Here is a 14353-nt window from a genome sequence, read left to right on the forward strand (position 1 = left end):
CTAACCTCACAGGACCTAAAGAACATCAGTGTGGTTCCAAAACAGATGCCTGTGTGTAAATGTGCTGAGGAAGGAGGATATATTTTGGTTTGTCTGGAGTTACACAGAAGGTCTTAAGGGATACTGCCTGTTGGGCATTCCTTTGGATACAAGGGAGAAGGGAGTGGGTGTGCTTAAGGAGGGAGTGGGACCTGGCCCTGTTTCTTATCACTCAGCTTCTCTGTTGTGCTCAATAACAGGCTAAGCAGCATGTTCAATACCTTCCAAATGGATCATTGCTTGTCTGGTTTAAAATAGCTCTTCAATTGTTCCATGTGACAAGTTTAGGAAGGACCTTCAGACATCAATGGATCCCCCCAAAAAACGTACATTAGCCTGGACACTGACACTGTAAAGAGGATAGTAAACACACTTAATCCTTACCTGGGTGACCCTGCACGTTGAGAAGGCTTAAGTAGTATTCTTCTCTATCTGTTGTTGTTGATGTTGATTATGTGATTAACCCTAACCCTACGTATGCTCATTCTGATTACCTGACTCCTAGTGTGTGAGAATGGAACTGAACTTTTTGAGCCTCTGGGTTATTGAGGTCACACACGCCTACATTTAAAATGTCATGTAGGGTGCCTTCGTGATTCGTCATGTGATAGACATTCACCTATTTTGCTAAATATATTTCCCCGTGATCACTTACATCCTCATGAAAAACCCTTTTGAAATATTATTTTTTGTTGTCCACCACTATGTTATAGCCAGAGTACCACCTAAAAGCCAAGCAGAATCTGTCACAGACACTGTATTAAATGATCAACCCGCATGATAGGTTGTGAGAGGTGTGTTCATGTGTTAAATGTGCGAGGGCGCTTCAGCAGGAAGCCATGGGTATATATTGACACTCTGTGGACAGAAAGGAAACTGCACTACGTTGCGTTCACACATTACGTGAATCATACGTTCTACAGCTGTGGAAATTAATCAAAATGGGGCAACATCATTTTGTGTACTGAAGTTAAGAAACATGTGGCAACTCACATATTTTGTACATGTAACAATGAACACATGGAATTGTAGAAGTTAATGGGGTGGGGATCCAACCACAGAGAACAATATAGGCAGATCAATAATTAATTAGACTATTGTTGCACCAAAAGCCATTGTGCCTCTATTTGGCTTGTCCCAGTAGCTGTCTTTCATGGTTTCATAATTTTCCACATGAAGCAAGGGACTAGCTAGGCCAGCCAGGCGCACATATTTCATTATGTCAATGATCGCACCATCAAGAAACAAGCCATGCACCATTTAATCTGGAACATTTCAACCTGTCCGCACGAAGAGATTAAGATTAAGAGATTAAGTAGACAAACGTCATGTCAAGATATTCAACTGCACACATTGCACTACGATCACATAGATAACTATTTGTAAATGCTCCCCCCCAAAAATGATTTATTTTAATTAAAAAAATTAAATGAGAACTGCATTTGTCAAAAAAAGTTTCCACCAACAATTCAGGCTTGGTCAAATAGAATGATTAGAATGATTTATGTAAGATAACAAAAAAATCCCAAACAGGATTGTAAGATAATTGAAGGAAGGTTCATCTCGGACAAGAATTCAAGATTATTGTTAAATTAATATTTAGGGAGAGGAACACCGGGCTCAAGGATGAGGCGTGGAGGGTGGATGAAAGAAGGGTGGGGGTAGGAAAAGCGGAACCCGGATGCTGATGCTGTCTGTATTGGATGAAGAGACAAGCAAAGAGAGGAGGGGAGAAAGAAAAAAGGGTTTTACGACCGGTGGAGAGTTTATCCCGTGACGGCGTTTGGATGCCTAAAACTCCGATAGACAAACAAATATTTTTCCAAACGTTCCAGAAAAGACAAGATTCACGCCGACACCGGTGAAGAATGAATCCTATGGCTGCGGAAGGAACGCGAGAGAAGATGCTGTGATATGTACATAGACAGTCAGGCAGGGAGGGTGAGAGCAAGGGAGAGACGGAGAGGGAGGGGGAGCGGCAGGCTACTACACCAGCCAAAGATGCTTGCTTTTTCTAGAAGCACGATTTATAGCACGGCCGAACGTTCGACATTCAAAGTAAACGATTCTTGCGAGAAATTTAAAGAGGAACACAATCTTAACTCTTTACTGACACTGATAATGGAAGATTGAGAGTAGCCTGGACGGTTGCAGATAGTGGGGACGCTGTTTCGACGCTATGATCCCAGTTTCCTGATGCAGGGCCAGGGATAAACTTAAGTGTGCACCGGATATTGGAAAATCGTTCTTCTGTGGCTGTAATAATTGAATATGCTATCCTGGAAGGAAACAAAACATTTAGTCTAGTTTTAGAAGGAGGATAATAAGAAGAATAGGCTAGGCCCTATATCTCTGTGAAAACATTCGGGACAACTTCTTAACCAACATTATTCACTAATACAAATAGTATCGGGTAGATTTGGGATGTAATCTGCTATGCAGTCTCTGCTTGAGAGATTTTCATATTACAGCTGCAACCAGCTCTATACGGTAGGCTAATTGACGAACTATCATAGTAACTGCAGCGATTTAAATTGCTGTTTATCCCTTCAGTAGTTCATTTTGGACATCTAGCCTAAGATAGCGCCTGTCAATATTTCCTTACCCCTCTTTCTCAACTCCCAATAATTTAATGTAGCCTACGTTCATTTTTGAATTGATACAATGATGGGGCCGTTATGGTTATCATTTTAAATATACTGTAATTGATCTCTAAACAACAACAAATATATGCATTAGCCGCAAGAAAAACAAGTGCATGGGAGTAGGCTAGGCCACGGAACTGCCATCGCGACCACAGCCGTTCTCTATCACTCCCTGTGACATCGCTGTGTCTGTAATGTCGGTACGGCGGTGCCGCGCCGCCCGAAGGACTGAGAGTAATCGTTATCAATTTCTCTGGACAAATAACATTGATCATATAGCCTTATAGTGATAGAATTCCGTCTTTAACAGACGGTCAGCATGACTAGCAAAGAGCTGACTGTAGGCCAATCGGCCCAGTACGTCGGGCCTTACCGGCTGGAGAAAACGCTGGGGAAAGGGCAGACAGGTAAGGGTGCACCGATCTTCTGGTTTTCTTCGAATAGCGTAATGTGAGATTGCAAAAAACATTCGAAGGATTCGTTCCGTGTATTAATTGATTAAATGTGTTACATATGAACTAAATATGCTAGTCTAAACGGTGCTATTGACTTGGTAGGTTGCATGGTTTGCGTTTCGTGTTGACTGTTACCAAATGTAACGGAAATGTCATCACAGGCCCTTTAAACATTTTCGTTCTCACATAATTTGTAAAGTTTACATGTTCTCACTTTTGCAGTGCAGAGTATGTAGAAATTGCGTGTGGCTACTGTTTTATTGTGTAGGCCTATGCATTTCTGTGTGTATGCACATGGTAATACAGTAGCATTAAAATCACCCATATTAATTTGTTGAGGACTTGGTGAGACCAATGCAACCCTAGCATACAACTGTGTCGGTTTACTGTGATCAGAAATACTCATAAGGCATGGCCATGAACAGTGAATGGTATATAGTCTAGCCTATGTCATGTGTCATGTCATTCTCACAAACGATCAACCTTCCTCTCTGTGCCCACCTTGTATCTTCCTTCCCATCCCACCGTTCCTCCCTCAGGTCTGGTGAAGTTGGGCGTCCATTGCATAACTGGACAGAAGGTGGCTATAAAGATTGTGAATAGAGAAAAGCTGTCCGAGTCTGTCCTTATGAAGGTAGAGTGACAGACACAGCAGAGGTGGTAACACGCTGTGCACCTTCAACACATCTCATTCGTTGGCGACACATGTAGTATAATATGACAATGACCCAGAAACACAGTGACATATTACATCTGTCATTGTATTCTTGGCGAGTACAATCACAATTTAGCCAATGTCACCTGGCAGTGTTCACAGTTTCCGTGTACCGCTAAACATTTTTAGAACTTGAAATGTTGTCTGTTTGGAGTATGAACGGTGGACTAAGACTGTATGCTGCGTTATACAGCCTCTTTCCTCACGGTGTCTTAAACTGTCACTCACATACTCCTCCTCTCTTCTCCTGCTCACCCTAACTCTCTCCTCCTCTTGCTCTCTCTTTACCTTTACTTTATCCCGTTTCTCTCATTCATTGTCTCCATCGCAATCCTGCTACCTCTCTTTGTCTTTCTTTCCCCCTCTCTCTCTCTCACTCCTCAGGTGGAGAGAGAGATAGCTATTCTTAAACTAATAGAACACCCTCATGTACTGAAGCTGCATGACGTTTATGAGAATAACAAGTATCTGTAAGTATGTTCTCTTTCCATACTTAACCTCTATCTTTCTCTTTCTGTGGGACTCTTGGTTCTAGAAACTAAGCTATGAAAGAATGTTCTGTGACCTCCACTGTAGGATCATGGCATGTGTATAAGCATGTATGTGGATGGTGTGTGTGTGTGTGTGTTTACAAGCTCTGTGAAGGCCTATTTTCATCTTCCTTGGTATTTTCTCCACTAGATACCTGGTGCTGGAGCATGTATCGGGTGGAGAGCTCTTTGACTACCTGGTGAAGAAAGGCAGGCTGACCCCTAAAGAAGCCAGAAAGTTCTTCAGGCAGATCATCTCAGCCCTTGACTTCTGCCACAGTCACTCTATATGGTCAGTTATATGGCAAAATGAGCCCGTTATAGGGGGCATCCCAGGCTGACTCAGAAATATATTGACAAAACTGACTCAATATATGTATCTGTTTTTTCCAAACGGACTCCCTGATGTGTGTGTGTGTTTGTATGTGTGAGCAGTCATAGAGATCTAAAGCCAGAGAACCTGCTCCTTGATGAGAAGAACAACATTCGCATTGCTGACTTTGGCATGGCCTCCCTACAGGTTGGGGACAGCCTACTAGAGACGAGCTGTGGGTAGGTTGTGTGCGTGTGTTTGCTGAGTGCACTTCTGCTGATTGTGAATGCATATGTCTGTCATCAATATTTTTTCAGACTAGTTTCAGAATATTAGTTTTCTTAATTTTTTTTCCTTGTTTCAGATCCCCCCACTATGCATGTCCAGAAGTGATCAGGGTAGGTTCTTTCTTTCTTTTTTCTCTCTCTCTCTCTCTCTCTCTCTCTCTCTCTCTCTCTCTCTCTCTCTCTCTCTCTCTCTCTCTCTCTCTCTCTCTCTCTCTCTCTCTCTCTCTCTCTCTCTCTCTCTCTCCCTCTGTTTCTCCCTCTTCCTCTGTCTGTCTCTCTCTGTGGAATATGTGTGTAACAGTGCCATTGTGTGTTCCAGGGAGAAAAGTATGATGGCCGCAGGGCTGACGTCTGGAGCTGTGGAGTCATCCTCTTTGCTCTGCTAGTGGTAGGAACCTGTCTCTGTCTCCTTCCTTTTCTTCCTTTTATACAAAGCCAAACTGTCCTCAAAAGTGTGTTTGCACGACCTAACACGGTCTCTCTCTCTCTTTCACTCTCTCTTTCACTCTCATTCACTCTCTTTCACTCTCTCTCTCCCCCCCCCCTCTCTCTCTCTCTCTCTCTCTCTCTCTCTCTTTCTGTGCCTCCATTCTCCCCCTCCACCTCTCTGTGCTCCCTCTCTCCAGGGGGCGTTACCTTTTGACCATGACAACCTGCGGCAGCTGCTGGAGAAGGTGAAGAGTGGGGTGTTCCACATGCCCCACTTCATCCCCCCTGACTGCCAGGCCCTGCTGAAGGGCATGATAGAGGTCAACCCTGACAAGCGGCTCACGGTACGACGGTACTAGTGTTTGGGTGGGAGGTGGGACACCACTGGGAAGAATAGGAGCGAGAGAGAGAGAGGCTGAACTGGCCGTGCTGGTAGAGAGGGCGAGGAGGGAACAGAAAGAAACGAGAGATGTGAGAGATCAGTTAAAGCATGAACGAGGTACGGCGACAGCTGTAGAGGTGACCAGGGAAGAGATGATTTACACAGCGTGAAATGAGGTCAGTCTTTTATATCAAGGTCGCCGCCCTGCATCCTAATAGAATATTAGGTTTGGAGCCTGGATTTTGGTGTTCATCAGAGATCTAGAACCAACATGTGTTTAATATAGTATGAATCCATATTCATATCTTGTTCTACGTGTGCTCCCTTTCAGCTAGAAGCAATACAGAAACACTCCTGGTACCTGTAAGTACTGTCATCCCTGCCATACCATGATTATATGAGCATGCCCTGATTGGAGGATGACGTTTGATGTCTGATCATGTCTGATCATGTACACAGCGGAGGGCGTAACGAGCCGTGCCCGGAACAGCCCCCTCCGAGGCGCGTGTGCGTGAAGAGGATCGTGTCTGTGACAGAGCTGGACCCTGACGTGCTGGACAGCATGCACTCTCTGGGCTGCTTCAGGGACCGCAGCAAACTCACACGGGACCTGCAGTGTGAGGAGTGAGTAGCAGACACGCATGCCCATACTAGGGAGCAGGACTGAGGGTCACACCCACATCTACGCTGTTGCAATTAGTCGTGGTCCCCCCCCCCCCAACCCAACACACACATACTTTCTCTATCCCTCTCTTCTGTTCTGTCTATCCCCTCTGTTTTGTTTGACCATGTTACGTGTTACATCACTCTGGCAAAGTACAAGGATATTTAACAATGGCTCTCTTTCACCCTTTCTTTCTTATTTGGCTCTGTCTTTTTACTTTTTCATCTAGACATTTTCTGTTGAGGTCATCCTGGGGGGGGGAAACAAATATATTTTTTCAGTTCTATCTAGATAGAACAACATCATATTGCTACAACTCGAATGTAGGTTATGACAGTTATGCTCCCCTCCCGGCATCTCCCCCCGCCTTACTCTATCTCCCTCAAACTCTCAGAGATAATCAGGAGAAGATGATCTATTACCTGCTCCTGGACAGGAAAGAACGTTACCCCAGCTGTGAAGATGAAGACCTGCCGCCCAGGAATGACACAGGTTAGTAACACAGTCCTTGTATCATTCAGGAAAGAAACACCATATTTTAACTACAGAGTTTAGAAACACTGCTGTTACACCACACAGTCATTTAGCCAATCGGTAGAAACACAGGCTTTACTCCACTTAGGAAAGAAACACAGTTGTTGTTTAGCCAGTTGGTTGGAAACACAGCCTTTACACCACTTATCTTTGACAGAAAATAAACACAGTCTTTTAACCACAGAGACACAACTTCTAAAACAACTCAATAGTCTAGCCTAGCAACCAGTCAGGAGTGTGAACTTCCAACCATTCAGGAGTCTAACCTGTCTAAGGTCTCCTAGCAGACCCCCCCAGGAAGCGGGTAGACTCCCCCATGTTAACCCGTCATGTCCGCCATCGTCCTGAGAGGAAGAGTCTGGAGGTCCTGAGTGTGACGGACCAGGGATCCCCGACGCCCCCTCGCAGAGCCCTGGACACGTCCGCACACAGCCAGAGGTCACACACACACAGCCACACCCACTAACACACAGTGTAAACACACACTTTCAATAAAGACAAATATGTCTCTTGCTTTAGCAGTATACCCAGCTTATGTATCGGTGTGTATTCTGTTTCTCACTTCAGGTCTCGTTCAGTCAGTGGAGCCTCCACTGGGCTCTCCTCCAGCCCTCTGAGCAGTCCCAGGGTAAGTCACTTTTGGCCAACTCATTTTTACTATACTCATTTTGTTCAATTTGATTGCAGTTTTAAATTAAGAAAATTATAGTATGTATTTTGTTCAATAGATAGAGTTCTGTTCCTGAGGACTACAGATCTCAGGAAATGACACCTGTAGTTTTTTTTATTTAGTTTGGTTATTTGTATTATTATTATTACGTTTTTTGTTATTTATTATAAGTTATTTGGTAGTTTTAGGCTAATTATTTGGTTTTCTGCACATTCTTATTGTCTGTAAATATGTATCTGGTGTTGCTGTTGTTGTTGTGAGACCCTCTCTGGTTTAGCCTGTCTACCTCCCCCATACTGTCCCATTCTAAGCCATAACTCATCACTAAGCCATAACAGACACGTCGAACAAACATGGAGGCCCCTCAAAATACACAAAGGAAACATATCTTAGAAACAACTTCCTGTTCACCGCACAAAATTAAAACATTACATATGCCCAAAAGTAAAATACCCAAACAGCATATAATTCAATAATATATCCCAAAATCATATACCGATGAATGTAATCTTTACAGCGAGAATTACAGATGTGTTAGGAAAAATCTTCACAAATCATAACTCATGACCATTGCTCTCTCTCCATCTCTCCTTCCTTCTTTTCCATCCCTCTGTCTCTTGTCTGTCCACCCATCAGAGCCCAGTGTTCACTTTCAGCCAATCAGAAGTCACCTCTGCCTCAACCACCCAGTCCAAAGACCCCAAACCAGGAAGTGCCACCACTCCCCGGGCATCCCAACGTGCACCCGATCCAAAAACCCAGACCCTGCCTTCTAAGGCGGCTTCTGATCGTCCTCACCTCCAGTCCATGAAGTCCCTCCCCCTTCAGACGCCTCCCTCCCCCTCCCCCTCTCCCTCCCCTCTTCTCTCCCCCATTCCTCGTTTTTTCTTCTTCCCTGCTCCCTCCGTCTTCAAGTCTGTCACTAAGAATATCTATCCTAATTCTGCCCCCCCTGTGTCACAGGTCACACCCCAGGGCTCTCCGCTCCCCACCCCTCTGGGTACCCCTGTCCACCATCCCCAGCACCCCCCTCCCACCCCTCCCTCCTCTTCCTCCTCCTCCTCTTCCTCCAGGGCGGAGGGGGGCGGCGGCGTGGGCGGCGGCTCCCTGTCTCTTACTCCTCCCTCCAGCCCCGGAGGCAGTGGGGGCATGGCAGCTAGTAGCTCCGCCCACTGGAGGACACGCCTCAATTCATTCAAGAACAACCTGCTGGGGTCACCTCGTTTCCACCGCCGCAAGCTGCAGGGTAAGATGGTGGTACAGAAACATAACATTACTTCTAACATGGGTCAGTGTGATCATTAGGGAAAGGGACACACAGCTCATCTTAAAGCTTGCGTGTAATTATATAATATATCCATTTAGTTGCCAAGCGGCAGCTCTCTTAGTTGTCTCTGCGTAGAGGTGGAGAAGAGTGGTGCACCAATGATTCACTCTGATCGCTAATTAAGTCAATGAAACAGAACCTCTTCAAGTGTCATCCTTAAGTTTATTACCACGGTCTCTCATACTCTTCTCTACTCCTCTTTTGCTGTCATCACTCTCCCTTTTCCTCTCTCATCGCCTCACTTTTTTGTTCTGTCTCTCTTTCAGTCCCTACATCAGAGGACATGTCTAGTCTAACTCCAGAATCCAGCCCTGAGTGAGTATCCAAACACAGTTCTGTATCAGGCAGAACAGTTGTGCTATCTGTTGATGGACCAGCCCATCTTTCTACTGTCTAACACCACTCCATTGTCCTCTTCTGTGCAGGCTAGCCAAGAAGTCGTGGTTTGGGAATTTCATCAGTTTGGAGAAGGAGGAGCAGATCTTTGTTGTGATCAAAGACAAACCACTCAGCTCCATTAAAGCTGACATAGTTCATGCCTTTCTGTCTGTGAGTGGTTCTGACACCTACTTCTCTTGAATTTGATTGTCTTCATCACACCCCCAGTATTGTAGTCAGGGGGAATTCACAGTCTATTCTATGGATACATTTTTTCACCATTGAAAAAGAACTGGAGTGTCATAATCCTGTTATTCAACAATATTACATTTCTGTTTACAAACTCTGTCATAGTTTCATCCTTATCTCATCCTATTTCTATGCCCCTCCTCCCTCCCTTCCAACTCCAGATCCCATCTCTGAGCCACAGCGTCATGTCTCAAACTAGTTTCCGGGCTGAATACAAGTCCTCTGGCGGGCCCTCAGTCTTCCAGAAACCCGTCAAGTTTCAGGTGGACATCGCCTTCTCTGAAGGAGATAGGGAACGAGAGAGGGAGAGGGCGGAGAGGGAAGGAAAGAGAGAGACAGGCATCTACAGTGTGACTTTCACCCTAATATCAGGTATGGTGCATTGTGGGTGATACTCTGTAACAATGACTTATATTGATGATGGCCTGTAGAGTTAGTCCTGAGGTAGGCTAGGAAATGTGCAGAGAGGAGTGTGAATTTCTCTTCATCTTCCACCCACAGGTCCCAGTCGAAGGTTCAAGAGAGTAGTGGAAACGATTCAAGCCCAGCTACTTAGTACTCATGATCAGCCTTCTGTGCAGGCACTGGCTGGTGGGTCCCACACACACACACATACATTTCTGAATAATCACACACATACAGTCGACGTTTTTTTTTCACACAGTCCCTCCCTCATCCCCCTTCTTAGATGAGAAGAACGGACAGCTTTCCTCACGTCAGCCCGGCACCCCCACCCGCCAGAACTCCCGCCGCTCCGAAGGCGGAGGGGACCGTGGAGAGCGAAGTGACCGGGTCGAACGTGGGGACGCAGGCATAGGTGGCAGTGGCAGTGTTCTACAGAGGAGAGGTTCCGGTAAAGACAAGACCCGACTCCTGTCCTCCAACGGGACCCAGTCTCAGCCCTGACAGAATCCTGTAGAGCACCAGACAAGGCAGGAGCAGGACCGGCCAGAGACATCTTGAGGAACACACAGGCTTCCCCTATCAAACAGAACACCCACAGCACAGGTTACCACACCACCTTATTGGAAAACACTCACTGGCTGTCCTTTGAGGCTGTCAGGAAACCCTAATAAGCAACCTTAACTTAAACAAACAAAAACACATTTCTACTGGGAATCACCATCATCAACTAGTCAGGAACACCACAGTCCATGTCTACAGTATGTCCAGAACATTTACCGATCATCTTTCATCAACCACACATATGGAAAATCAAAATGAGTCCTGTCAACAGTCAGATCAGAAGCTAGCTGATTCAAACTGCTCAGAGGAAAGATGTATGGTGAATTGTAGTATGGAGTCACCCATTGAACTTGAAAACCTGTTTAACCTCCCTGTTCCCCATGGTAGGGAAATGTGATAGTTCCATCCAATAGAATTATGGGTAAAGGCAAGTAAGGAAATTATCTTAAAAGACTGAGAAATAGAGGTGGTGTGTCGTATTACAGAGCGATATAAAAATAATTGGCTTAATGACAAAACAATCTGAATCAAGCCTTCAAATGAGCCATCTAAAATGCTTATACAGCTATTTGACAAATGAAAAGGGCAAATGCCACTTCCTCTTGATATCATTCGTACCACTTCTTCACAGAGAATCAGGTAATTATGATCTGATTGTGAATTTGTAGAACCATTTTGCCTTTATTTGAGGAATAACAACGAGCTATCTAATAGTTGTAGCCCCATTTTACTATTGAACACATACTTTCAAATAAGTCCTAGTTCTCATTCTAAAAAGGCCATACACAAATCCTTACAGAAGATATGCAACTGTGGGACTAAATCTTGTTTAACCATTTTTTTGTGTGAATGATTTTAGAGAAGGAAATTGAACTTCACCACACTGGTTGTTTTCTCTCAAATATAATTCAGTTTCACGCTAAAGATTCATTACACTCACTAATCCCCCCCCCCCCCCCCTTTCCTCCCAAATATGAGAGAGTGCACAAAATGAGCAGAGAGAACAGAGTCGAGTTCTTCTAAAAGGAGATCTGGAAAACGTCATTTCAAGAAGAAAGAAAGACTGACCAAACTGAGGCAGAAAGACAAACATGTATGTAAATGCTGCATGTTCATTCTCCCAGGACGGCAAAAGAAACAAGCCACACAGAAAGAATGAAATCCATTGTTTTGGTTATTCTGTCTTTTTTTTTCCTCTTTGTGAATTAAGTGCAAATGAGCTAGATGTTTACCGCCAGCAGGATGGAAGATGATGCTAAGTGAATGTCAAAAACGTTACAATTATTGCCATAATATGTATTTATTTTATTCAGTCTATTTCCGTGTTTATTTATTTATTTGTGAATATTCCTGAAGCTCAAGATGGAAAGAAAAGAGGGAGAATCAAATGGGAATATAAAAAGAGGAGACATTTAAGTAAATATTGAATTGTCTGTACTGAGACAGTTCCCCAATGTCTGCTATTTTTGAGTTCATATCATTTCCTGAAAGCAAAGTAGAAAATTTGCTTGTTCATTTTTATGTTTTGAAAACCAATGCTGCAAACATTCCTTACTGCTTATGTTTACGTTATATATATATATATATATATATATATATATATATATATATATATATATATATATATATATATATATATATATATATATATATATATATATATATATATATATATATATATATATATATATAGTTTAGTCCCAATTTAGAAAATGATTAAGGTGTATTCACACACAGAATCAAAACATACTAAAGCTGAATACGAAACACAAACCTATGAGAGATTTTATGCTTTTTAGGCAAATCTGATGTAGGCCAAGTCATAGACACCTGAAAAAGTGGAAGAGAGCAGGAGAGGGTTAAAAAGGAAGCTCCTGTATGTAGTCCCCTCTTCACTTTTGCAAGAATGTTACACAGAAACACAAATTGCCTCTAAAAGCAGAAACCCATTGCCAGTGACAAAGACTTGTTGCTTTCAATGTTGTTACAAATAATACATATGAATTGAACAGGACTTTAAAACTGGTTTGCACTGTCCCACAAAAGAAATGTACACAGAGCAAACCAAACCATTTTCCCCTCTCCTTCTTCTCTTGGCCAACATGGTCCCCACACCCCCTCACCCCCTTCCCTCATCCCGGTCACCCTCTTTCATTACCCCGGTTACGCCCTTCCATCACCCTGGTCACCCCTAAAAAAGGAATACTGCAAGTGAAAGCTAGTTTCGTTCTAGCTCCTCCCTCTTTGACACCCTATCTGGGATGACTATTATGGAAACTTTTTAAGCCACCATCTGGCAAACCCTACTGCCACATTGCTATGGACTCCAATTGACAGCACTTCATATTACTGTGCCACATCATCACCATACTTTACTGTACTGTGTTACTTCACAGAGACCATGTGTGTCAATCCACTTCTCTGTAAATTCTATGGATTTAGCAGGTCAGTAAAGTCTTATGTGTGGCCCACAGGGCAAGTAGCAAAACACTGTCTATCAGGTTAGTCTTTGTTTACAATTGACTCAACAGTCACCATGATTACCCACGATTAGACATAACTAGTTGTGTAAGCGTGTTTGCCTACCTTGTTCAGATGAGAATCTCTCTCACAGCTATTGACATGGTGATGCGAATTGATGAAAGAGGTCTCACTATAGCTTACACATCTAATTCAAGGCCCTCCCATAGACTCACATGACAAGGGCTGGTTCTCTTACCAAAACATGCGCATTATTTCACTTTCCCTGTCATAATGTGTAATATGGTGGAAACAGCTTTCTATGTTCAGACCAGTCCTTATCTGTGACTCTTGAAGATGACAGTGAATTGACAGTGAATTAGAACTGAGCCATGAGTAATTTGGAACTCTGGAAGACAGACCTCCGAAGCTAACTGCCCCTGTTATGCTGCATGTTAGACAGCAGAATGGACCCTAATGTTATGACAATGAATGTTTTTTTGTTATTTTTTTTATGCATGCCATGCATACTCTGGTGCAAAACAACACCTGAAAGCATGGTGAAGTAAAGTGTGGGCGCCTTAAAGATGATGCGTACATTGAGGTGAATGCCTGTCATATTTCTTGACCTTTCCATGATCACCCCTCAGCCCCATTCCAACGTCCTCTCATTTATTAGATGAAACACAAAACATATATATCTGATCAGCATTTGACATTCAGCTCTTTCACATGAATTCACCACCTCTCACATTTAGAGAGAAACAGGGAAATGCTAGAACGAAACCACGCATCCAAAATTCAGTGTAAATATCTGTCTGAAAAAAATAAACAGTGGGAGGGTAGCAAAGATGTTTTGGTAAAATTGTGGGTGAAAGTGAACACACTATTGACTGAACTTTCACCACCACCCCATCACCTCTGTCTGTCTTTCTATAGCTCTTCCCCTTCCAACTCTCTTTTTGTATTTCTTGACTACCCCCTCTAATCCTGAAGAATATACCTCAACTCCCTGCCCCTCACCTCATTATATAATCACCTTCCATTCCCTGTCTCTGTCCATTGTATACAGTACATATGAACCATATTCTCATTCTTTATTGACACTGTACTCACGATTATTGTCATCATTATTGATTATTCCAATTATGATTGTAATACTGTAATCTTTACCACCTTCCCTTACGCACAGTAGAACAACATTTTCTTAAAATCTGAAATCAGAAAATTGGGGGGAAACATTATTATGATGATGATGAAAAGAGAAATGTCTGTATTATAAAATAAAAAAATAAGTGCACTATTATGAT

General features: G+C 43.3%; 1 protein-coding gene across 4 annotated transcripts; it reads left to right on the top strand.

The window, feature by feature from the left end:
• The first annotated feature begins 1835 nt into the window (after positions 1–1835).
• Positions 1836–12135, top strand: brsk1b (BR serine/threonine kinase 1b). 4 transcript variants are annotated; one of them, XM_084677731.1, is made up of 19 exons: positions 1836–3091; positions 3679–3773; positions 4239–4324; positions 4536–4676; positions 4820–4936; positions 5062–5095; positions 5304–5372; positions 5611–5757; positions 6127–6158; positions 6255–6419; positions 6854–6951; positions 7269–7431; positions 7561–7621; positions 8300–8909; positions 9257–9305; positions 9416–9539; positions 9779–9989; positions 10119–10208; positions 10306–12135. In XM_084677731.1, the coding sequence occupies exons 1-19, from the start codon at positions 3004–3006 to the stop codon at positions 10521–10523; spliced, it is 2598 nt and encodes an 865-aa protein (XP_084533857.1). In that variant the 5' UTR covers positions 1836–3003; the 3' UTR covers positions 10524–12135. The 4 variants fall into 4 exon arrangements, with proteins under 4 accessions (XP_084533857.1, XP_084533858.1, XP_084533859.1 ...); XM_084677732.1 differs by having other exon boundaries at positions 7278–7431; XM_084677733.1 differs by having other exon boundaries at positions 7281–7431.
• Positions 12136–14353: the final 2218 nt, after the last annotated feature.

This window comes from Hypomesus nipponensis, chromosome 17 (assembly GCF_054491055.1).
Source record: "Hypomesus nipponensis isolate SF chromosome 17, ASM5449105v1, whole genome shotgun sequence".
NCBI lineage: Eukaryota > Metazoa > Chordata > Actinopteri > Osmeriformes > Osmeridae > Hypomesus > Hypomesus nipponensis.